The sequence below is a fragment of the Anastrepha ludens genome, chromosome 2 (assembly GCF_028408465.1).
Source record: "Anastrepha ludens isolate Willacy chromosome 2, idAnaLude1.1, whole genome shotgun sequence".
NCBI classification, from domain to species: Eukaryota; Metazoa; Arthropoda; class Insecta; order Diptera; family Tephritidae; genus Anastrepha; species Anastrepha ludens.
In genome coordinates this window covers 164,465,826-164,492,576 of record NC_071498.1, presented here as the reverse complement: position 1 = coordinate 164,492,576, position 26,751 = coordinate 164,465,826, and the positions used below count along the sequence as shown (strand labels likewise).

Here is a 26,751-nt window from a genome sequence, read left to right as displayed (position 1 = left end):
CTTGAGCAAGTGAATTCGGAACCAACGTTTATCCAGCGCATCATAACAGGTGAGGAGACGTGGGTACATGAGTTTGACAGGCAAACCAGGTTAAGTCAACAGGTGGCTGAGTGGCACTATCCACATGAGCCGAAACTAAAAAAACTACGTCAAAGTTGGTCAAAAGTGAAAGTCATGATACTCATTTCTTTGAGTGCACTCGGAATTCGTTCCAAATGGTTCTACGATAAATAAATAATATTATTTGGAAGTTATGCGACGAAGATCTTGCACCATGATAACGCACCGTCTCACAAGGCTCATATTGTGAACAATTTTTTTACCTACAGCTCGACGAATATCATCGAACAACCACCGTTTTCACCGAATTTAGCTCCTGTGACTTTTTCCTTTTCCCAAAACTCAAATTGCCACTCCGCTTTGAGTCGATAGAGGCCATTAAGGAGAATTCGCTGAAGGAGCCGAAGAAGGTCTCTTCAAACGCGTTTAAAAGGTGCTTTGATGACTGGACTAATCGTTGGCATATGTGTATTGCCTCGAATGGAGCCTATTTTGAAGGCGACAAAATACATTTTGATGATTCAACAATTATTTTACGTTTTATTGAACAATTCCCGGTACTTTTTTGACAGAATGTATGCATACGTACATATAGTTATAATGCCAAATTAGTTAATCACCAAGGAGTACAAGCATAAAACACAAAATACACCTTCAATACTTTCGATTTGTATTTCGGAAACTGCAGCAACGGTGACTGGAGGCTGTGGTTCAGAAGTACATTCAACTATATCATTGGTCGATTTCTATTTAATATTTAATGACTTCAAATAAACTTTATGCATTTCATCTAAAACATATTTACTTACATTCTCCATTTTAATTACCATTTTTATTTAAATTTAGAACTTTGCCTCAATTCGCAAATTTGAATTCGTGTTTATTTCTACTTTGCGATCAGCTGTTCTTCTCAGTTGCAAATTCGTACTTGCAATTTCCCCTCAAAATGAAATGTCATTTTGCTGTCTCACTTTCCCCTACTTTGCAAGGCTGTTTGATACATCAACACCAAAACTTGATAGCTCTTTAACAACTGTCACAAATTATTTGCTTCATAAACAGACCTAATACTTCACCATCTGGCGTTTTATGGGTTTTAGAATCATTCTGCATTAAAAAGTAAATTTCGGAAGAAATGTCGCTCAGATTATTTTCGCGATTAGGGCTCGATATGCACTTATGTATATAAGAGCATTATCAAATTTAGAAAAAGGTGAAGCAGCTGTTAGTGGGTTTTTGAAAAAAAAAAAAATTTTTAATATTTCACTTTTTTGCAAGAAACTAGAAACAGATTATTTTATAGTCGGACATACATACATATAAGTAATTTAAAATATTTTTACCTTCATACGTAGAAGAAGAAAACTCATACAAAGTAAAAAATTTGTCGTACAGATTCACTTAAAGTACATGCAATATCTATGTACATATGCAGATATCCATTCATATGGCTGTAAATATAGTTCAAAGAGATTCAGTATATTTATGCCGTTGATAAATGTGCCACTCATCACAACTACAGTAAGGACAGTGTGCACACATTCTGGCACAGCTTTGTGCATATAAGCAGCAGATGTTCTTTGCGGATGCATATGTATGGGTAAATGAATCTTATCTTGCATTATTTCGAAACATAAAAGTGAGTATAAAACCTTAAAGTCTATTTTGAGGAAACCAAAGGCTTACTCTGAGTAGGTAGGTACGTGCAGTAGTACTTGGAATTTTGTGCGGAAAGCTTTACGGAAGCTAATTAGGAGACACTGCCGCGGGAATATAAAAGTAAATACTCGCACACAAACGATGGGAAGCACTAAGAAGAAATGCACATCTACGGCTTTATATGTAAAAAGTCATTTGGGCTTATGGTAGATACATTAATCTCGAAACTGCATGCGAATTTGCTCTTGGTGTCTTTGAAAAAAAAAGAAATGCTCTGCTACTTTGGGAAGCCTACCAACGATGTAAATTATAGCGGGGGGGTTTTATTATTTAAATAAAATCCAATATAATCAGGTCTTATTATTTATTTATTTATGCATCTAAATGAACAAAATTCTTACTGCCTACTGAACAAAAATGCTTAATACTAACAGGTGGCGCAAAATTAATCAATTATGGAAAGATTTATAATATTTGCAAATATCGTCCTACGGCAATCATATTTGACACTTGTGTCCGTCATTCAAAATAATTTTTTTTTTTAGTAAAAAGTTGAATGGTTAATTTTGCGCCACCCGATTAATTTTGCGCCACCCGTTATTTAAAAAGTGTCATATAATAGGCTGCGGATAGCGTACAAGACAGTGGGAACATCATTTAACTCAGATTAAGTATGTAAACATTCATCATTGTTTCCGTGAATCCCTAGCGGGGCATAGGGCACCAACAACACCTACGCGACATCTCGTCCAATTACTGGATAACGCTTCCACCTGCTTCCAACTTAACCCGACTCAAGCCGTCTCGGGATCCACAGTTCTTTTCCAGCTTTGCCTTGGCCTGCCAGGCGCTCTTCCTCTCGCTTTGAGTGGGTTCCATTCTATTACCTTCTCGACTATGTTCTCATCTTCTTTACGTAAAGTGCGATCAATCCACTTCCATTCCTGTCTACTAATCCAAATGTCTAGCGGCTAGATGTTGGCATTTTCGCGCAATTGCTTATGTGGCATTATTTTTGGCCAGAACATTCGGAATATAATCTTTAGACAGCGGTTGATAAAAACTTGTAAGCGACCACCATAACCAGTCGCTTATTGAAACATTGAAAGTCAATATTTTCAAAGAATAGAACAGTTAACCAAACTTAGCAGAAAGCGAACTATAAATTTGCAGGAAAGAAAGGCAAATCTGGAGAACTTTTAAATTTATTAGCTGACAATGCGATTCATAAGACGGCAAATTTGACGGTTACCAAGTGTCTGGTCACCTGCCACCCACTGGTGCCTCTACTGAGACACAGTATACAAAGATCCAGACATGTCAGAATACTGCAATCAGGACAGCTTCGGGATGCCTCCTGATGTCCTCCTCTTGCAACACCTCCACAATGAGGCTTCAATACTCCCAGTTAAAGAGCACCAGAAAATGCTCAGCAAACAATTTCTTCTAGGGTGCTACCGAAGGTAGCCAGGACAAAACCCAATTACACCTACTGGACCGGACTGGATACAGACAAACAATAAATGTCATTCTTTGCGAGACCCTTACCACTTTCCTACACTCCCAACCCCTGTGTGCTGTTATCGAAGTCCAACCACCACCTATTGCAGACGAAGAGTTTCAGCTGCCTCGCGAGAGCCGCGTAACTTTGTCCCGATTGCGTTCTGGATACTATAGCAGACTAAACTCCTACTTATCCAGCATCGACCCCGAGATACACAATATATGTCCAGCATGTGAAGACACACCACATGACACTCACAACCTATTCACATGAACTATCAAACCTACTCACTTAACAGGCTGGGTCATGTCGTCCGAATGGATACAAACGCTCCGGCTCTGAAAGTATTCGATGCGGCATGGTGGTAGCAGAGGAAGAGGAAGGCCTCCTCTGCGTTGGAAAGATCAGGTGGAGAAGGACTTGACTTCACTAGGTGTGTGTAGAAACAACTGGCACGCTTTGTTAAACCCGGCCAAACTCGCGTAAGCGGTTATTGAGCCAATAAAGAAGAAGAAGAGTTTAGAGGGAAAAGTTGCTAAGTCCAGTATTTTTAAATTTTACAGAAGGTATAAAATACAGATTACAATTACAATATACAGAACGTACAATAGAATCTTTCAAAGTAATTTTCTTCAAGCAAAAAATTTCGCATATTCCAAACTAAGTTATTTTAACGAAGCGATTTCCTCCACATTTCCTCCAGTTTTTGTATTCTTTGGGGCTTGCCACATTTTCGGTGAATGTTTGAGACTAAGTAAAAAAGCTTATCCCTGAATAGAAATGGTTAGAAATAAATCAGGTAGTGTGATGTTTAAGAAAACGTATTTTTGTTGTTTTTTGAAATAAATTCTTTTGGAAAAAGTGGACTAAACAAGTTTTAAATCTAAGTTAGCGATATTTGATTTCCTCCACTTTCAAAAAGTTTTGTTCAATTGTAGACTTTTCTAAAGTCTTCCTTCTTCCCTTTTCTAAAGTCTTCGCCATATGAACACTGTTTTTGATTTTTAAACTGATCAGCGATAAATTTAACCTAACCAATCATCTTCAAATTAAATATTCTGACTGTTTAGGTACAATGGAATCAAAAGTGAGTGGGAATTAGAAATCGGAAACACTTTAAATATATCCCGAGTTGACATACATGCCCTCAACAAGCATACCTGGGTCATTCAGGCTTCATGCAACGATACAATCCATATTTTAAACGCGAATTCACGTAGATTGAGATTCTAATTCACACTTCTCGCGAGATGCTAACGAGGTGCACAAATAATAATATTTTTACATGATAAGTACATATGTACTAAATACACATATGTAACTGTATGCTGACAAATAGCTAGATAAATATGTAAGTAAATGTGTGCAATTGTACTAAAGTGGCTGTTAAACATACAGTCACTCACACCTTATTTGATACAGATACGATTTTTTTGTAAAGTGGTCGATATTTCACAAAATTTTGCGAAAATGGAAAAACCGAGTATGCAGATGAGTCTAACCACGTCAAGTGGGCACCGAATTTTCTATCAAATTCCCGATTTTAAAATCAAATGCATTTTTGGATAGGGAATTTGTCACATAATAATTGCTGGGAATAGTTTTTTTTATTTCCCATTTTGTTTATGTCATTAACAATTGAAATTTTTTGCATGATATTTTTGTAAAATGAATATCTCAGAAACTACAATTGATAATTTGATGAAATTTATTTCGGTTACCGAAAAATGTTTACTTCATCAATTTAACGTTCATAGACTGTGTATTTGTTGAAACAATAATTTTTAATAATACTTTTTTATAAACAATCACAATTATTTTTGCGCTCTTTACGCTCTAAATGGACAATATAACAGTCAGATTAAGCGCACAATGCTCACCTTTTATAATCTGTAAAAAAAACTTTGTTCATCCAATCCGTTCTGAAGATATCGAATTTTTTGTCCAACTGTGTAAAGTTTTGATGCGCAGTATAGTCTGGTGCAACGCGCCGCGCCTCGCAGTTGGCCTTGCATTGTTCCATTGGATCATACGCTAAAACGTATAGCACTTAAAAGTGGCATAAAAACGGATTAAAGATTCAAAAATGAGGTGTTTCATTACTAGAATTTTTATTACATACACCCATATCTACATGAAAACAAAATTTAATTAGTATAATACTCTCGAAACAAGATGTGTCCTCGGAGACAGACGTTTTCCAAAATTACGTGGTAGGAATGTCAAAGAGATAATAGCAGAAATTATAAACGAAAAAAAAAAATGAATATATGTACAAGGAAAAAAAATTTTGAATTCAGCATTCGTGGAGAATAAAAAGTCTGCTTTACGAGATTACATAAAGTGTTCTATGTGCAATAATTCAACGTCAGTTTGTTATTTTGGGGAATGTAAAAAATGTCCTGGAGTGGCCCCGATCATTGATGAACTGCAAAAAATAGTGACTGAAAATAACGTTACTCAATGGATCAACATTGATCGGTAACTAAAAAATTTTAAATGAATTAGCAGTGCAATTTCTTGTACACTTTTTTTTGCAGCTGCGATATAGTACAAACGACGGATAAGATAGCTGAATTTTTTGAAAAGTTAAGCGAATATTTAGCATCCGTGTTAAAGCAAGACTTTTTATCAAAAGCCCAAGCAACTTACTTTGTTAGAAAAAAAATATTGCAAGTGATGGGGAATTCGTTGTCACGTTAGATTTTGCAGAAAACTACACAATTCAAGTGCAAGATGCGATCCAAGCTCATCACTGGTCAAATACCCAAGTGACCATTCACCCGTATGTAATTTACTATTGTATCGATGGTAAACAGCATCATTTAAGCTTTGTTATCATTTCTGAAAAACTAACCCACGATACAAGTTCGGTTCACTTATTCAACAAAAGACTTGTTAAATATCTTAAAAGCAAATTTGGATCCAGAAATATAAAAAAGTTTTCTTATTTTTCTGATGGAGCTGCATCGCAGTACAAGAATAAATCTAACTTTTTGAACCTATATTACCACAAAAAAGATTACGGAATAGAAGCCGAATGGAATTTCTTCCCGTGCGATGGGGTAGGCGGAGCAGTTAAATGGCTAGCCCGAAAAGCAAGTTTGCAGCGTGTTGCTGGAAATCATATTCGCGATGCTAAAGTTCTTTTCGAGTGGGCCAAAGATGCGTTTAAATCGCTAGATTTCGTTTTTTGTTCGCAAAAAGATCAAGATGCACAGGAAAAAAAAGTTCCAAACGCTTCAATAAGGCAATAGCTATCAAAAAAACGCGGCAATTTCATCACTTCAAACCTGCAAGTAACAAAAAGATTCGAAGTAAAATCTTCTCCGAGGACACATCTTGTTTCGAGAGTATTATTACTAATTAAATTTTGTATGTTTTCATGTAGATATGGATGTATGTAATAAAAATTCTAGTAATGAAACACCTCATTTTTGAATCTTTAATTGCAAAACAAAACTTTACACAGTTTGACAAAAAATTCGATATCTTCAGAACGGATTGGATGAACAAAATTTCTTTTACAGATTATTAAAGGTGCGCATTGTGCGCTTAATCTGACTATTACAGTCCATTTAGAGCGTGAAGAACGCAAAAATAATTGTGATTGTTTATAAAAATTATTGTTTCAACAAATACACAGTCTATGAACGTTAAATCGATAAAGTAAACATTTTTCGGTAACCGAAATAAATTTCATCAAATTATCAATTGTAGTTTCTGAGTTATTGATTTTACAAAAATATCATGCAAAAAAATTCAATTGTTAATAACATAAACAAAATCAAAACAAACGAAATAAAAAAAACTATTCACAGCAATTATTATGTGACAAATTCTCTATCCAAAAATGCATTTGACTTTAAAATCGGGAATTTGATAGAAAATTCGGGGCCCACTTGTCGTGGTTTGACTCAGATATTTTATTTGTTTGTTTTGATTTCATTTCTCAACATAAAATACAAAATGTGTCTACTCATTTCAATGTAAAATAAAAAGAAAAAAATACCAGTCTAACGGTTAGACGCGATAGAAGTGAAACCTTCCGTAAAACAAACTGAGAGAGAATAAGACGAAAGCAGCATTAGGAGCAAGATAATTATAGGTTCATTATAATATTGCTATAAAGTTCATATTTTATTTTCTTCATTTTATTATTATTCATCCTCAATGTTTTCAATTTCAACGAATGATACGAGTGGCTTATGATAGCTAAAATATGATACAAATGCTTTGGTTTCGATGTTGTCAACATGTCTTTGAAATACCGCGTCAATGGTTGTTTTTGATCGTGTTGTCGATTCAGTGCGATTGTTACACATTTTTAAATTGAATGTTGTATTGAGAACGTCAATTAAAGGAACCGCTGTGTCCAATGCAAAATTTACGTTAAAATCGCCACTTAAAATCATTGGAACTTTATTGTAATCTTTTCTAAGTATCCGCGATACTTCTGGTGTATACTTTATTAAATTTTCGTGAATGAATTCCGTGATGCTATTTATTGATTTTTTTTTCTGTCGATATTCACGACACTTTTCTGCATTATTTTTCGGCATAATTGCGGTAAATATTTAAAAATGAAAATATTTACGAATATAAAAATACACACGCGGTTGCTATTATGAGCGTCCCCAGCAAAACCTGCGTGACCGAAACTCTAACACAATTACATTTTTTTGAATGTTACAAACACATATGCACGCAGGTTTTGCTGGGGCGTGACCGAAACTCTAACACAATTACACATATGCACTCGTATTTGTTTGAAAATCGACTTTTTTTTTTGGTTCTCCGTCACCTTTGGAAAATGTGTAAACAGTAAGCAAACTTTATTCATATATTTTTCCTCATTTTTGCATCAGTAAAATTAAACAAACGCCGTAGCCGAATGGGTTGGTGCGTGACTACTATTCAGAATTCACAGAGAGAACGTCAGTTCGAATCTCGGTGAAAACACCAAAATTAAGGAAAACTATTTTTCTAATAGCGCTCACCCCTCAGCAGGCAATGGCAAAACACCGAGTGTATTTCTGCCATGAAAAAAAGCTCCTCATAAACATATCATAAAATAAAATAAAATAACTGTATAAAAAAAATTTTTTCCTTGTGATTCGAACCAAGGATTTTGGATCGGAAGCTCACATTGCTAGCCGCTCGGCTATCGCGCCATGCTGTCGGCGCTGGCCTAAAAGTTATTTAGTTCGTCGCTACGTGTATATGTAATATTCGTAGCCAAGAGTGTCGCTTTTTTCGTTTCACTTTTTCTCAAATCACTCCCAACGATTCTAAAGAAGTTTTCACTTCAAAAAAAAACAAAAAACAGCCAGAGAATTCACGCCGCAGCTTAAAGAAGAGCTTGAAAAGAGCAACAACTTATTGAACTATTTTTAAAATTTTAAGGCATTTAGTACTTTGTTAGGTATCCTTCATTGTGAATTAAGGTTTGAAGTCTACATATGCCACGTAGTGAGGAGTCAACCATATGTATTCTAGACTAATTTGGCTGCACTCTTCAAGAATCGTCATATTTTCTTATATTTGTCTGGTGTGAATAAGTTGTGAGTGACTGTGTGTACATTTAACTTCGCACAAATATAAGAATTTTTCCATGCAAATCTATTTACGTGCCGGTATTTATATGTATCTTAGCACTTTTCTGAAATTTGCACATTCACTTAGAAGCGAGTATAGCCAAATAAGCGTACGTGCTTTAGAAATCTACTTTACTTGAGTGCATGTGGAGTACTAATTGCTTGCTAAGCGAACTTAAGCATATCGTTGGCATAAATCGTGACATTTTTATTAATGTAAACAGTTGATTAGGCAGGTAAAGATCATTTCAAGTACAGCTTTAACCCTTTCAGGTGCAATTTTTGTAGTTGACAGACTAAAATCTGAGTTTAGAATTTCCTAATTCAAAATTGCCGCCATATTATTGAGAACAGAAACCATTAAATGAAACTATTCTCGACGAAAATGAGTTCCAAGAGGTTTCAGGTATCAATAAACACAAATCTGAGATCTAAATTTCGAAATTGCGGATGTCAAATAGAGAAAGTGAGTCCTCCAAGTGGAGACAACCTCAACAAATACCTATTGAATCTGAAGTTCAAATTACAAAATTCAAAATCGCAATTCCAATAGGGTGGATATGGTGATATTTATATGTATTTCCCATCTTAGATTTGTATACCTTAGGAATCTAGACATCAAAGAAATGTGTCGGTTACTAAAACTTGTGCTTGAAAAAGTAGAAGTTTTGCATTCACCATTTTGTGTGTGTTATGTTAATATAAATTACGCTATTGACTCATAAATCCTAAGTAGACAACTTCTTTTTGCAAAAACTACCTCGCTCTGTTCTCAATTTCACTTAAAAAAAAATAAATAATTGGCGCGTACACTTCTGTTAGGTGTTTGGCCGAGCTCCTCCTCCTATTTGTGGTGTGCGTCTTGATGTTGTTCCACAAATGGAGGGGCCTACAGTTTCAAGCCGACTCCGAACGGCAGATATTTTTATGAGGGGCTTTTTCATGGCAGAAATACACTCGGAGGTTTGCCATTGCCTGCCGAGGGGCGACCACTATTAGAAAAATGTTTTTATTAATTTTGCCTTCACCGAGATTCGAACCAACGACCTCTCTGTGAATTCCGAATGGTAATCACGCACCAACCCATTCGGCTACGGCGGCCGCCGTAATTTCACTCAATTTCACTTACCACAGCAAATAACACCAGTCAAATATGTGGCTCGTATAAGTTCCACTGTTGTTGTTGTTGTAGTAGCATAAACATTCCCCATGCATGTACGGGGGATGCTGCTGGAGTGAAAGTCCTTGGCCGCATATAAATCCAGGTCGCTCCGTTAATGTAGAACCAACGTCCCACTGTCCTTGAAATTGTTAGCACAGGATGGATGCTTGACCCACTGTTAGAGTTATCATCCAGTTTGATTCATGAGGATTTGTGAATACAACCGCCTGGCCTTACATGGACAGGCGTTGAATTACCTTTTATTTTAGCATGACATAAGTTAGCCTACTTTAGGGGTGACTACCATTCAGTATAGTCCTGGTACCAGGAAACACCAAATGACTGAACATGCTTTTACGAGTGCTTTTCCACCATGAAAAAGCTCATAAAAAATCATCTGCCGTTCGGAGGGGACATAAACATGTATGTCCCTTTATTTATACCACTCAAAGGATTTCAGAGGTCCGTAAACCAAGAAGCTTCTCCACAACTCTTTATACAGGAGCTTTGTTCTGATAACTTCGAGTTTATTTATTCAAAATAGTCTCCTCTGACCTCAAAAACATTTGTATGACGCCAGTCTTGTTTATTTTGGACTTCACCTTGTACAATTGGAGCTTACACCCTTTTGTTGGGTGTTTTGGCCGAGCTCCTCTTACAATTTCGTGGGGGGCGTCTTAATGTTTCTCCTCAAATTAAGGGATCTGCAGTTTTATGCCGTCTTCGAACGCCAGATGATTATTTATGAGAAGCTTTTTGGTGGCAGAAATACACTCGGAAGTTGTCATTGCCTTTCGAGGGGCGCCCGCTATTAGAAAAAACTTTTTCTTCATTTTTGTCTTTCACCGAGATTCGAACCTACGTTTTCTCTGAATTCCGAATAGTAGTCACGCACCAAACCATTCGGCTACGGCGACCGCAACTCTTTAGTCCGTTTAAAAGTTGAGTTTGCGTCTATTATATGGAACCCGATCTATAATATCTATGCTACTAGAATAGAAAGGGTGCAACGTAACCGATTTGCAATCCAACCGATAAAATTTGAAGAGCCACTTCGCAATCACAGTTCTGGCTTTTAATTAGTTTAAAGACACTTCAAGCAGGAGAATAATACTGAAAGAATAACTAAATTATGTTTACGAAGCAATCAATGGTTCCATTGACTGTTCTGAACTTTTCGGGCTGATTAGTTTTAATGTACCCCGAAAAGTTCTTTAATGTCAAAATCCAATTTATCTGCGTGTGCTTATCTTTCTCTTGCACCTATAAGCAGAGCACTTGGAGTACAGGGTGCGCACAGGATTTAAAGACTACTTGAGAGTAAAACTAATTGATTTTATTGTATTTGAAACAAAACTTAATGAAACTTGACAAATGTTTTACACAACAATAGCTTTTTTATATAATACAATATATATAAAATCATTCATTAAAATTTCCATTAGCTGCAATGACCTCCTCGTCCAAATTCGGAAAAGTTAAATTTTTTTATAAGGAATTTTTATCGGATAGCTCGCTGTTCTCGTATTTGCTACGACATGAACTGTCTTCAGCACAAAACGTAGAGTTTCTACCGGAGATCTTCATAGAGAACTCGACGGATAAGACCCTCAGAAACATTAAGCTCCCTCGCAAGGGCCCCCATTGATTTTGAAGGGTCCTTGTCAATGATAGCTTGCGCTTGTTGAATGAATTGTGCAGATTGGATAGTGTCAGAACGTTAATCACGACGAACCTTATGAACGAATGAACGGGCGCAATTAAGAAAAATAGAGATTTCGAAATCGGTGTGATTTACACCTTTAGCGACGATAACTGCATGGCTCTTCATTTCTTGAGTTAAGTTGTAGTCCTCCACGGTTTATCTGAAAAAAAGGAAAAAGAAAAATAATAGTTTCGGGAAGTTATAGCCACATATGTACATGCATGCATGTGCTCAATTCGATCTTAATTTGTTAAATATGTACATATATCTTAATATATTATAAATTATTATATAAAAACATTAGTTTGTTGTTTTTTGCGCTTGTACCATTTTTAATTTTAAAAGTAAGCAGACAAACCCAAATAAGTGCAATTTAAGGGGGAGATACCTGTTTAAATGTTTTTTTTTTATAAAATGTTAATATAATCCTTTAAGAATATGTCAAAAAAATTTTAGAACGTAAATTTAAGTATTTCTTATATTATAGGTCGTCAACCGTGACGACTCCATTCTTTGCGTCCGAGCGCTGGGAGAGGTAGAGTTAGTTACGTTGCCGACTTTAGACGCGTTTTTCTCAAAACTATATTTTTCGAATTGGCGTACACGATAACTCGAAAAGTTATTGACCAATATCCCTGAAATGTTGCAGACCTTTTTTGGATGATATTACTTTCTATATGAATTTACAAGTTTTCGAAAATTTTTCGAAAAATTAATTTTTTCGAAGCAAAAATAGTAGGAAAATTTGCCCCAAAACTAATTTTGTTTTTGTAAGCATTTTATTCCGAGAATTTTTTCCCCCTTATGTTTTTAATACAGACAGAAATTATGACATTAATAAACATAAAATTGTTGGTTTTTTGTATTCAGGTCACTGACGCCGATGCTACAATGCCCGCCAATTGAGAAGCCCCGCTGGGACCTTCCTGGAAGAGCTGAATGTACATCCGCTATTTTAAAATGATTAAAATAAAAAAAAAACTTTTTATATTATTTTAATGTATAAATAAACGGTATGCCAATTTTGATAAAAAAAAATATATTGACTTCTTCATTTTAAATAATATTATTGAAAATCAGGGAAAATATGGCCGTCTAAAGGTATCTGTCACCTTAATAGATTTGTCTCAAAGCTGGTTCTTACTAAAACATCGTACTAAATTAACTTAAGATAATTAAAAGTGAAAATAAGATAAGTCCAGCTTTAAATATTTAAGTCTCAGTTTAACTAAACTTGGGTTTATCGTGGGACTATGATTATGCAGAATACAGTTTAACCTTGAAAATGGTAATTTGAGTGACTATCTATTGGCTTTAACAGCCTCCCAGGTACGAGAGATTTCTTGTTCCTCGTAACAAAAGAAAGTATAATAGCTCACTCAATAATATTTAATAAAAAATCGATAGTATATATTAATAGTATTTTCTCTAAAACCAGCGCCCACTATCTTTTCGCTGAACATAGGGATGTACCTATATACACATACATACGTACAGTGGGTCCGAGCAAAATTATTAATTAAAAGCTAATTTAAAAAAGGATTACTAATGATAAAAGCTCATTACAATAATTATTTCCTCTAAATGTTGACCGTTATGTCAAATGCACTCTTGAAGTCTGGCCTCGGTACTCCGTGCCACTTGCTGGAGAAGTGTTGTCGGTATGCCTTTAAACTCGCGAACGATATTTTCTTTTAGTGTGAGAGGGCGTGAGTTTGTTTCATAGGCGGCGTGACGCCATCTTGCTGAAACCATTTGTGTGTATTGACAGAAGGATGTTCTCTAATAATTGGCAGAAAATGTTCGTTGAACGTGCGTGAATAAAAGGCACTGTCCACAGAAATTACTATTTTCAAAAAAATATGGTCCAATCATTTCACTGCTTCACAATGCACAGAAACCCGTCACTTTGGGACTATGGAGTGACTGTTAATGACCTGTGGTGACTAATAACGGCAATTTTGCTTATTTACACTTCTTTCATTGAATGAAAATGGTATTACAGGTATCCAAAAGATAGTGTTTACCGTACGAATTCGTTCCAGTATTGACTCGCAAACAATTTTACGCAAATTATAGTCGTTAGGCCTAAGCGCTTACCCGATTTCAATTTCGAAGGGGTGAAATCTAAGATACTCAATATTTCAAGCACAACAGTTTGTGGACGTCCCAGGGCAGACGCTCTTTTAAGCACGCATTGACACCGATTATAGTGCAAAATTGTATAACTGATTTCAATATTTTCATTTATTCACGATGTCCGACTGAACCCCAGTTATTGGTTGTTTACCAGCGAACTTGTTTCCCGGAAGCTTCACACCCATGAACGAATTAAATCTTCACTTGGGGCATCACGTAAAAGTCGAATATTGTAATTTAAAACCTAATTCAGCCACCGGACACCCTGTATACAGCATTTGGTGCCGTTAACTTACTTACATAAGTGTTTATTTATAAAATATCGGCTTATGATGAGAAAATATTAAATCTGATTAGGTTTCTCCATTTGTAGATTAAAATACGGAAGCATAAAGCAAATTAGAGAAAAAGCTCGCAAGCATCACGCAGTTAATGTTAATATCAAATTTTCTCAGCTTCAAGCAGTTCATCACCCGGGCGCATAAAAAAGCCTAAACGTACCACATTTTTAACTAAGCCTCAACGTATTGGCGATACATTAAATTAATTTTATTACACTCATTACGCTTAAATTCCATTGTGTATACAAAAATATTTTATGCTTATACTTAAGTAAAACATTTTTGACGATATTTTTTCTTCTTCTTCTTCTCTTCTCTAACGAACAACTTTATAGTCATCAGAATGGTGATTGCTAAGCCCATAACAAATTGATCATTAAGGTGTAATTAATCGTAGGCAAAAGCAGCAGCAGCAGCAGCGGCAGCAACGGCAGCGGCGAAAGCCACAGCTGCACAATCCAACATGAGGGGTAAGTTTCTTTTGAATGATTTTTCTTTTTTTTTCAGAAGTCAGCTGCCCACTTACCTTGCCTGCTACGTGAGAGTATTTTTAATGCATTTTTCTTTTTTTACTTTCGCCCACTTAACTTCACAGTACGCAAAATACCCCTGCCGTTGCCTAACACCGGATTCATGCATCGAAAACGGAATACCTACTACATACGTGGAATCATTGGTGTGGCGCTTATCGTATTCGCCCTAATGCAGTTACACGTATTTAATTACAGTAAGTACGAGGCGATCCGTTACGCCTATTATGGGTACTTAAGCATTTCTAAAGAGAGATAAATTATAAATTATAAACAAAGCTATAAATATTTATTTTCTTGCTCTCATGAAACAGCTGATTCCCGTGAATTGTCAATGCTTGGCGAGCCAACAAATGATTCAATCGATGCGATGCTCTCAATGGTGCCATCGGTGTTGCATAAGTTTCTAACGCCGAAATCTAGAAACCAAACAGCAGCCGCACATAGTAAGTTAGAGAAAATAATCTATGATTGAATTATCAAATTTGGGGTTTCCCCTCCTTCTAATTGCAGTGCAGCATAATAGCACGAGTGCTGGTAGATATAATGCTTCCTACGCGGATTATTATCATCCACCAAATATTTCGGAGATAAAGCAGCAAATCGCCAAGTATAATGAACTGCAAATAGTTTTAAATGAGGACACTTATGGTCCGCTGCAAAATGATTCTGTGATAATTGTAATACAGGTAAGATTTCGTACAAATATTAGGGGCATTCCCTATATCTTGCAAAACACTTGTATGGTGCACGAATAGCATGAATTCCAATTCGTGCAATGACATAACGCGCAACGACAAAAGAGAATTCGCTAAGTTGAAGCAACGAAAGTTGCTCGGTGTGAATGCGGACTAATGCCTAGTATCAGAAAAGAAATTTTGCAGCATTGAAAATAGTGAGTTATACCAGTTGTATGAGGTATAACCAAAGCTGATTTAGTACTGAAGATGGCGTCTGCCCAGAACAGTTTATTTTTCGCGATTTTGACAAGTCTGACGTCAGGCAAACAAAAGAACAAAGCAAACAAGAGGAGAAATTACGCTGGCACAATTACGATCTGGATATTTATCCAGAATTAACCCCGACCTACCAAACATATATCCGGCATGGGAAGCCACCCCGCACGACACTAACCACCTTTTTACATGCCCTATCAAACCTACCCTATACCCCTCTCCATCTGGACCCAACCTGTCGAAATTTGGGACTACCTTTAGATGAGCTAGACGAAGACGACCAGTGAAATACTCTACACTGACGGGGCTTGTCTCACTGCTACAACAACAACAGAAGAAGCTACGTGTTTGTACAAATTCGGTGGGTGGCTTGATAATATTGTGAGTTGTGAGATTAACCGCTAATAAAAACGAAGGGCCGCGTGTTAAATTGTGAAAGCACTAATAAATATAAGGCTCCAAATGCATTTTTCCCCGTTTTTATAGGGATGACGCCGTGGCAAGGTGTGTGTGTGTTCAATTTCTTATTTTTGCTAGTTTTTATTGCTTTCGCCTGCTCTTCCTCTTCCCTTCCTTTTTTCTTTTTTTTTATTAATTCATGGAGCCTGACGACACAGCGAATTCGGAAGGCGCAACCTTGTATTCTATCAACCTCGATTATGCCAGTTTTATGAGGTAGAACCGTACTCGCTAGTGGCTAATCTTGCTCAATAACTTTGCTGCTGCTTTCACATACAAATTTTTCATTAAGCGAACGGAGAAGTAGTGAATCGAAAGCGCTTATAGAAATAGAAATGCGGCCCTGTGCAGCTGTTGGTTGCTGTGGTGTAACATTTAGAGAGTTCTTTGGTTGAAAAAAGACATGAGGTGCGCTTAACAAATAAGACCGTTGAAAGGAGGCGATTTCAGAAGTGGTTTCAGGGTGCATCTAAAAGTAGGAAAAATTCAGCATGTCGTGGCAGGTTTACTTTTCTCGAAATTTTTCTAAATAAAGTCAAAATATTTACTATTACAACCAATTCATATATTTATAATTAGAAGTAATTTCTTGTTGATTTTGATGTTGATCTTTCCCTAATAAAATATTTTGCGTTAAATAACAAAGGAATAAGACTTATAGACAAGTTTTTACAATTTATTTGTTTTTTATTTAATTAAAATTTTTTTTTTATGAAAATATATTACATTCTCCTACATACAAAAACAACATAAATTGCATTACGAATTTTGAAAAACTAACTTCAAACTGCGAAGTTTAAAAAAACTCAAAAATTTTTTATAAAAATTTTACACTTTTCCCCAGCATTTTTAATAACAATTTAGGGTATCGGCTACACATTGAATTTTGGTATAATAAATGTGCTAAGAATTTATTAAAATTTAATGCGAAGCGGTATAGTTCTTTAACGCAGTGTATAATTTTATTAGAGACATTGTTTTTATTTTTATTTTATTATTTTAGAGTGCTTATTAAAATTACAAAAACAAAAATAAAAAAACGTTATGCAGATAAAGTGATAAATATAACAAAAACAAAAAAAGTCTTATTTTTTTCATATTAAATTTAAATTGAGCTTTCATTTTTAATCTCAAAGAGCCCGTATGCAACATCAGCATGCCCAATTAATTTTGTTTTTTTTTTTGTATTCGGCACATCTAATTTTGACTAACTAAAGCTCAAAAACCCCCGCTACACAAAATGAACTTAAAATAGGATGATTGTATTTAAAATTCGTCCGCCATATTAGATTCGCCATTTTGAATATTGGCAAATATTAATTTCAGATTCGTAATCATCGACTTATTAAGTTTAAATTGAACTTTCATTTTCCATCTTAAAGGGCCCGTACACAACACTAATATACGCCATTAATTTTTTTTTTTTTTTTTTTTGTATTCGGCATTTCTAACTTCCGATTCGTAATTAGCGCCCCAAAACCCCTCCATACGAAATTTAATTAAATCCAGTTGAAATCAAATGGTTGTATTTAAAAATCCTCCTCCATATTAGATCCACTATTTTGATTAATTAACTTCAGATTTGTAACCAGCGCCCCAAAAACCCCCTAAGCGAAGTTCATTAAAATCGTCCAATTTCTCGATACTTTCGTCAATTTTGAAGGCTTCTGGCCACAGGTGCAGTGATTCTCATTTTTTTCCCAAACCATGTATGGTATGTACATATATACGATGTGGATCAAACAAGTGCCATTCATTACCAGTTTACCTTAGAAAAACGTTTAGTTGCTCAACTCCTGCATACAAACGAGGTTTGCAATTTTTTTAATTATCGAGTTTTTTAATAAACGTTTCACCCAAAATACATTCCACTATATGCTTTGCTTTGTTTGGCACCAGTTTCTCTGGACCTTACAAAAGTTTTTTTTCATATTCCCACGCAACACATTCTACTGGTGAAGTGGCACATTAAGTTTTCCAGGTGTGTTGTGTTTGATCTCCCCACTTTCATTCAGCTTCAGATGGCTCGCATACCACTCGCACCACAGTTTGAGAAGCACTGCTCTAATGCGCTAGTGTTCGGGTGTATTAAAATTAGAATTAAATTGCTTCAATACACAAGTACATACGTACATATCTGCATAGATGCAGTGAGTGGAGTGTAAGTGCAGCCGCAACTGAATACGGGTCAATGTGCAACTTATTTCCTTTCAAGTGGAGGAATCGAAAAAACAAGTAATACTTAGATTTAAAAAAAAAAAATAACTTTTACGCTTTCAACTCATTTATTTATTAAGCAAAATACTTATTTTTGTGCATACAGATTGGCTTTGTAAGCCAAAAAAAAATGATTTACAATAGACGACGTTTCCTTCCTTGCACACTATCAAGCTTTTATAATTCAGTTCAAGAAACGAAAGCTCCATCAAGAAAGCATTTTGAAAAAAATTTAATTTTTCCCTTACATAAAATTATTTAGCGAATAGAAGACTATTTATCGATTTATAGTTGGCAGAAAAGAGCAGTTATTAGGGTTTTCATGAGAAGCTTTTACACCGCAAATGTACACTCTGAGATGTGTCGGGTCTGCCGTAGAGGCGACCGCTGTTAGGAAAAACCTATTAATGAACCCAGTATCCATCAAAGCCGAATGGGTTGGTGCGTGACTACCATTCGGAATTCACAGAGAATCTCGGTGAAACACCAAAATTAAGAAAAACATTTTTCTAATAGCGGTCGCCCTTCGGCAGGCAATGGCAAACCTCCGAGTGTATTTCTGCCATGAAAAAGCTCCTCATAAAAATATCTGCCGTTCGGAGTCGGCTTGAAACTGTAGGTCCCTTCATTTGTGGAATAACAACACAAAACGCACACCACAAATTGAAGGAGGAACTCGGCCAAACACCCAAAAAGCATATACGCGCCAATTTTATATATATATATTACATATATATATCCCTCAAATCCAGAACTTACCGAACGTATATATGTATATACAGCTAAACTATTTAATATATGTATACGTATTGCTCATTTTTTTTGATGTTGTAATTATTTTATTATTGCTGAAACAAAAATAAATAAAAAGCTGAGTCTAAAAAAATGTTGGCAACAAGACTAGGGAAGAAATACAGCGAGATGTATAACTGCGGCTCCAAAAAGGGATGGCAAACACTCACGGTCAGTAAAATTTTGTTCGCCCCAATGAAGTGTGTGCTCAAGAGAGGGTAATTTGTTCCCATCCCTAAGAAAATACCCATCTGTTAGAGGCGTCCGTTAGAAGAGGTTAAAGTGTATTATGGTTGGAAAAAATTCTTACTTATTTTAGATCTTTACCCACAAGTTATTTTGTCTCTAATAACAAATGTGTATTATTTTATTTATTTATATTCATATATATATATATTTTTTTTTTTTTGTTACACATTATATTGATTAATATTATTTTATGTTTTTAATTTTATTTAAATTTTCGTTTTATTCAAATTTTTCAATATTTCAATATTTTTTAAGACCATTTTTTATTGAATAAAATTTTTGTTTTGGCATTTTCTTTTATTTTAACTTTCTTTTTTTTTTACTCAAATTTTTTTCCAAATCAAGTTTTGTTTCATTTTATGTTAGTTTATTTTATTTCACTATATTTTATTTGTTTTGTTTTAATTTTTATTTTATTTTAATGTTTTTTTTTTTGTTATTATTTTATTCCACTTTATTTTTTTTATTTCTGTTGAATTCTAAATACAACTCTGCAAACCAATCCTACTCTCTTATAGTTCACTTACATGGAACTTTGAACTTGTACAATTATACGTTAGATAGTAGGCTATGACAAAAAATGTAAAAACGGCAGTTGGAATAAAAACGTGAATTACATCGACACGAGTTTTTCTTTCTCTGCGCGGAAATACTGCTTCAAATGGTTATGGGCCCAGGTATCGACTTGGGTTTCTAAGTTCACGGTCAACATACATAAATAGAAGTTGTAATAATTCGGTTGATTTGCTTATCCGGTGTTAAAAGCAATAGTCGCGGTAAAATGGCTAACGCTTTAGCCAACATCGAAAAGTTAAGTGGGGAAAATTATACCACTTGGTGTATTCAGTTAAAGAGTTTACTGATTACTCTAGATTTGTGGAGTGCAGTCGTGGATAAGTGTCCGGAGGAGGAGCCTGGAAAGACCATCTGGATAGTATTCGACAGGAAGGCTCTCGCTACTATAACGTTGAGCGTCAAGCCAAGTGAACTGATACATATTAAAAACTGTACCACAGCAAAAAGTGCATGGGACACGTTGAACACGCTCTACAAGGCAGATACAGCGTGTAGGAAAGTGAACCTATTTAAAAAACTGATCCGATTTCAATTCAGAAGCAGCGAGAAGTTTTCAGCTCAATTGAAGGAGTTCTGCTGTATTGTAGATGACTTAAAAGAAGTTGGCATATCCATGGAGGACGACTTTTTATCAATTTTGTTGCTTTGTTCATTACCAGACGAAATGGAAAATTTTGTGGTGGCAATCGAGAGCAGGGACGCATTACCCAAATTGGATAATCTCGTCGCGAAAATTCTGGAAGAGGAGCAAAGGCACGGCGACAAATGCAGTAGCGCAGAAACGGCTTTTTCGGCAAACGAATCGAAAAGACGCGTTTGATTTTTTCGAAATAAAAGCAGCGGCGGCAGAGGCGTAAGGAGTGAGGTTGGTGTAGGTAGCGACAGAGGCGCTGGCAGCGGCAACAGCAGCAGAACAAGACAAAAGGAAAATGGAACAGCGAACGAAAGCACAACTTCCAGCAGGTACAACAACAAAAACATAAAGTGCTTTAAGTGTGGACGGAGAGGTCATATACGTTCTCAGTGCAGTTTTCAATCTAATAATTCACTCGTAGATGATAAAGCTTGGTCGTTAGTAGAGAAAGCGGAGAATTTGAGCGAGACTTGGATAATCGACAGTGGCGCAACGTCTCACATGTGCAAAGATGCTAAATTGTTTAGTTCTCTTGTTTGTGTAAAACATAGAATAGTTTTAGCTTCAGGTGCTTGCGTTTAGGCACGCGGAAAGGGCACGGTTAATCTGAAAACAAAATACACAACTGTTAATTTGAGAGACGTTTGGTATGTACCTGATCTACATTCCAATTTTTTTTCAATCGCTAAAGCTGCAGAGAGTGGAAATGTCATCACATTTACAGAAAATAATGCCATGATGCAAAACAAAAACAAAAAAACAATTCTTACTGGTGCATTGGAAAATGGCATATATGGTCCTAACGTTTTAGTGAACAAAAGAGCTGAGACTGAGTCTGATTACGAGGAAGCTGTTGCTGTAAACAATAACAAGAGGAAGCGAGGAAGGCCAAGAATGGTGCGTACAGGAGGTGTAGGAAGGCCAAGAAAAGTCTATTGTACAGAGGCTGGTCCGGAGATGCTGAACTCTGTTATTGAAAATCCGAACACGGTCAGTGAGGCGCTAAACTCTAAAGATGCTGACAGGTGGAAAGAGGCAATGAGAGTAGAGTATGAATCGTTGGTGCGGAACGCAACATGGGACTTGGTGGATCGACCAGCTCATAAAAATGTTATCGGCTGTAAATGGGTTTTCGCAATAAAACGTAATCCGGATGGCTCAACTGAGAAGTTTAAGGCGAGGCTAGTTGCGATGGGTTGCGCACAAAAATACAACGTGGATTACTGCGAAACATTTGCTCCGGTGGTACGTCATTCAACAATTCGCCTAATTTTGGCATTGGCAGCGAAACACAAATTGCTGGTTAATCACATAGACATTGTTGCTGCATACTTGAGCGGCGATTTGGAGGAGACGGTTTATATGTGTCAGCCACCCATGTTTGGAGATTCGAAAAATGTTAATAAGGTATGCAGACTTAAAAAGGCTTTATATGGCGTGAAGCAAGTCGGTCGAGAATGGAACCGGAAAGTTACGCAAATATTGCTGAAGATGGGATTCGTAAGGTGCAAGTCGGACCCATCGGTTTATATTCGTCGTAGTTATGCGAATGTTAGCATTATTGCTCTCTACGTAGACGATATGATCTTGGCATGCTCAAACAAGCATGAGATGCGGAGTATAATAGCGGCGTTGAATCAATACATTGAAGCGATCGATCGCGGGCAGATATCATTTTATTTGGGGATGGAAGTTGAACGGGATGGTGATCGAGGTGACATCACTATACATCAGAAGCGATATGTCGAGCAACTTCTTCAACAATGGGGCATGGAAGATTGTAAACCAGCGGCAACTCCATGGGCTCCAGGCACGGTGCTTCATAAATGTGACAAGCAGTGCAGTGACTTGAAGGCGAAGGACTACCAAAGTCTTATTGGCGGGCTGATGTATCTGGCTGTCATATCTCGTCCGGATATTGCACATGTGGTGTCAAAGTTATCTCAATATAACTCACATCCACATACAGAGCACATGCAGGCGGCAAAATACGTTCTTCGATATTTGAAGAAAACACCTTATGGTAAATTAACTTTTTCTGCTAATTTTGAGAATTTTGTGTGTTTCACAGACGCTGACTGGGGTAGCGACAGCTTGGACAGGAAGTCCTATACAGGTTATTTTGTTACAATGGCTGGTGGAGCAATAGCTTGGGAGTCGCGAAAGCAGTCTGTGGTTGCGTTAAGTTCGATGGAAGCTGAGTACATAGCATTATGCCAAGGTACTAAAGAAATAGTTTTTCTTCGTGGTCTGTTGAATGAGTTGGGTTACCTGGAATATACAAGAGGCCCTACTTTGATTTTGTGTGACAACCAGAGTGCGCAATTTATGGTGAAAAATCCCATGGTGCAGAAACGAAGCAAACACATCGACATTCGATACCATTATATACGAGAGAAACACGAATGCGGACAAATTGAGGTCGAGTATGTTCCGACAAATGAGAATGCAGCCGACATACTTACCAAAGCGTTGGGGAAGCAGAAGCATATTGAGAATTGTAACTTAATGAATATTGAAATGTAAACTTGAATTTTTAAATGTACAGGCTTGGTTTGAAGGGGCGTTTGTTGAATTCTAAATACAACTCTGCAAACCAATCCTACTCTCTTATAGTTCACTTACATGGAACTTTGAACTTGTACAATTATACGTTGGATAGTAGGCTATGACAAAAAATGTAAAAACGGCAGTTAGAATAAAAACGTGAATTACATCGACACGAGTTTTTCTTTCTCTGCGCGGAAATACTGCTTCAATTTCATTTAGTTTTTTGATATTATTTTACCTTTTTCTTTTGTTTTATTATGTATTATATTATTTGAGTTTATATTATTGTATATTCTTGATTTTATTATATTTATATTTTTTTAATATGTACTTTTAAAACCATTTTTCATTCAATACAATTTGCTTTTAATTTTTTTTTATTTCATATTATTTTACTTCATTTTATTTTATTTTATTAATTTTCATTTTTAGTTCATTAAAATTTTTTTTCTATATTTTTTTTTTTAATTTTTAATTTAATTTAATTTGATTTTATTCTGTTCCATTTTGATTTATTTTATTTCGCTTTATTTGATATTATTTTAGGTCACTACTTTATTTTATTTTATACTAAATACTTCAATTTATATTATTTATTTTCTTAATTCTAATTTATTTATTTTTTTAATTTTTATAACCATTTTTTGTTCAATTTAATAATTTTTTTTTACTTTGTTGTCTTTTGGTATTCCTAAATTTTTTTAAAACCAAATTTATATTATTCCATTTTATTTTATTTGATATTATTTTATTTCACTTTGCTTTAGTTTATTAATAGGACTATGAATAAGTTCGTGCGGTTTTTTTTCGAAATTTGAAACTTTATTGACGTAAAATGGTTACAAATTTAATATTCAAAATATTGTCCATCGCTTACTACTACTTTTTCCCATCTTTCTGGCAATTCACGGATTCCCTTTGTGAAAAATTCGGTCGGTTTTGCCGCAATCCACGAATCGATCCATTTTTTGACTTCATCGTAATTACGGAAGTGCTGGTCAGCCAGGCCATGTTGCATCGATCGGAAGAGATAGTAATCGGATGGCGCAAGGTCTGGACTATACAGCGGGTGGGGTAGGACATCCCATTTGAGCGTTTCTAAGTATGTTTTGACCACTTGTGCAACATGTGGCCGAGCATTGTCATGTTGCAAAATAACTTTGTCGTGTCTATCGGCGTATTGCGGCCGTTTTTCTCGCAGTGCTCGGCTCAAACGCATCAATTGTCGTCGGTAGACATCCCCCGTAATCGTTTCATTCGGTTTCAGTAGCTCATAATACACAACACCCAGCTGGTCCCACCAGATACACAGCATAACCTTCAGGCCATGAATATTCTGCGCCGACGTCGATGTTGAAGCATGGCCAGGGTATCCATACGTTGCCCGACGTTTTGGATTGTCGTAATGGACCCACTTTTCATCGCCAGTCACAATTCGATGCAAAAAACCCTTTCTTTTGTGCCGTTGAAGCAGTTGTTCGCATGCCATAAAACGGCGTTCAACGTCTCTTGGCTTCAATTCATACGGCACCCAATGGCCTACCTTTCGGATCATTCCCATGGCTTTTAAACGTTTGGAAATGGTTGATTGATCAACTCCCAAAGTTTTTGCAACCTCTTCTTGCGTTTGAGCCGGATCTTGATCGAGCAATTCCTCCAATTCGGTATCCATGAACTTTGGCGGCGCACCCTCGCGTTCTTCGTCTTCCAAGCCAAAATCACCACTTTTAAAGCGTGCAAACCACTTCTGGCACGTTCGCTCAGATAGAGCATGCTCACCATAAACTTCCACCAAGATACGATGACTTTCGGCTGCTTTTTTCTTCATATTAAAATAATGAAGAAGAATTCCCCGCAAAAACACATTATTTGGCACGAAATTCGACATTTTCAAGTGTGGTAAAAATATTGTTGTTTACGCTTCAAATAAAAAACTTATACTGACGTTTGTGCCTTACGACAGTAGCTCTCCAATGAATGTTTGGAAATGTGGATCGATGGAATAATAATCAAGTTACGCCATCTGTTGTAAAACCGCACGAACTTATAAATAGACCTATTAATTTTATTTTAATAATATTTTTATTGTTTTTAATTTTTCTGTATATTTTAAAACAATTTTTAATTTTATTTTATTTTATCTTGCTCCAGTTTGCTTCATTTCATTTCTTTTGTTTGATATTATTGTATGTATTATTTCAATTAATTTTATTTTAGTCCATTTTATTTTATTTCATTTAAGTTTATATGATATTATTTTAACTCACTTTATTTTATATTATTTTAATTTTTTTCTTATTTTTATTTTAATTAATTTGTTAATTTTTCTATATTTTTTAAAAACTTTTTTTTCTAAATTTAATTTTTTTCTTGAATTTTATTTTATTTAAATTTTTTCTTCTTAATATTCCAATATTTCTTTAAAACAATTTGTTTTTAATTTTATTTTAGTTTAGTTGATTTTCACTTCATTATTACATTTTATTTCATGTTTTGTTATTTTATTATATTTTCTTAATTTAATTTTAATTTTTTTACTTAAATTTTTTTTTAATTTTACTACACCTTTAGTAAAGAATTTTGATTTTATTTTATTTTGTTGCATTTTGCTTTATTTTGTTTGCTATTTTAACTCACTTTCTTTGATTTTTTTTTTTTTTGTTAATTTAATTTTTTTAGAACTATTTTTTATTCAATATAATTTTTTTTAATTCGTTTTATTGTAATTTTTTTGTTTTTTAATATTTTTGTCTAATAATATTATTTCTTTTAAAACATTTTTACTTTTCTTTTTTTTATTTTATGGGATATTATTTTATTTCACTTAACTTTATTTTATTCATTTTTTTATATATTTATTTTTTTTTTATATTTTTATATTCTTTTATATATTTATTTTTTAGTTTTCTATGTATTTATTTTAAAAGAATTTATAATTTTTTTTTTTTGCTTCTGTACCACTTTGTTTCATTTTATTTTAGGTGAAATACATAAATACATATATATTTTCTGTTTTTAATTCAGGTGCATACACGTATAACCTATCTACGCCATTTGATTGTTAGCCTGGCGCAGGCCAGGGATATTTCCAAGACTTTATTAATATTCTCGCATGACTATTACGACGATGACATCAATGATTTGGTGCAAACTATAGATTTTTGTAAGGTGATTCAGGTAACTAAAACACGAAATCATTCAAGTTCCACTATTGGATCAAAAACAGTGTATTTATTTTTTTCCTTTTCGCAGATATTTTATCCCTACTCTATACAAACGCATCCGAATGAGTTTCCCGGCGTAGACCCGAACGACTGTCCGCGTGACATGAAAAAGGATCAGTGAGTGCCACATTTTTAACAATCACACTTTTTCTATCTATCCTTACCATTTCCTCAGCAATTTTGTTCAATTTCTTTTTAACAGAGCCATAACACGAAAATGCAACAATGCGCTGTACCCAGACCTATACGGCCATTACAGGGAAGCGAAATTCACACAGACCAAACATCATTGGTGGTGGAAGGCGAATCGAGTATTCGATCAATTGGATGTGACCCGTTATCATACAGGTTGGTTACGATGCAAAAATATACTTTATACTTTACTTTATGAATATAC

The 26,751-nt window shown here is 35.3% G+C and overlaps 1 protein-coding gene across 4 annotated transcripts in view; it reads left to right on the top strand.

Annotated features, from left to right (window-relative positions):
* The window catches only part of LOC128855761 (alpha-1,6-mannosyl-glycoprotein 2-beta-N-acetylglucosaminyltransferase), a 64,076-nt gene that overhangs the window by 24,321 nt on the left and 13,004 nt on the right, over positions 1-26,751 (top strand). For 2 of the 4 annotated variants that reach the window (XM_054090922.1, XM_054090924.1), the window contains exons 2-8: positions 14,503-14,637; positions 14,763-14,894; positions 15,012-15,143; positions 15,211-15,386; positions 26,155-26,307; positions 26,383-26,471; positions 26,530-26,702. In XM_054090922.1, the coding sequence (XP_053946897.1) occupies positions 14,631-14,637; positions 14,763-14,894; positions 15,012-15,143; positions 15,211-15,386; positions 26,155-26,307; positions 26,383-26,471; positions 26,530-26,702 (862 nt within the window). In that variant the 5' untranslated portion in view covers positions 14,503-14,630. The remainder of the gene's footprint in view (positions 1-14,502; positions 14,638-14,762; positions 14,895-15,011; positions 15,144-15,210; positions 15,387-26,154; positions 26,308-26,382; positions 26,472-26,529; positions 26,703-26,751) is intronic. The other 2 variants (XM_054090923.1, XM_054090925.1) reach the window with 1 other exon arrangement.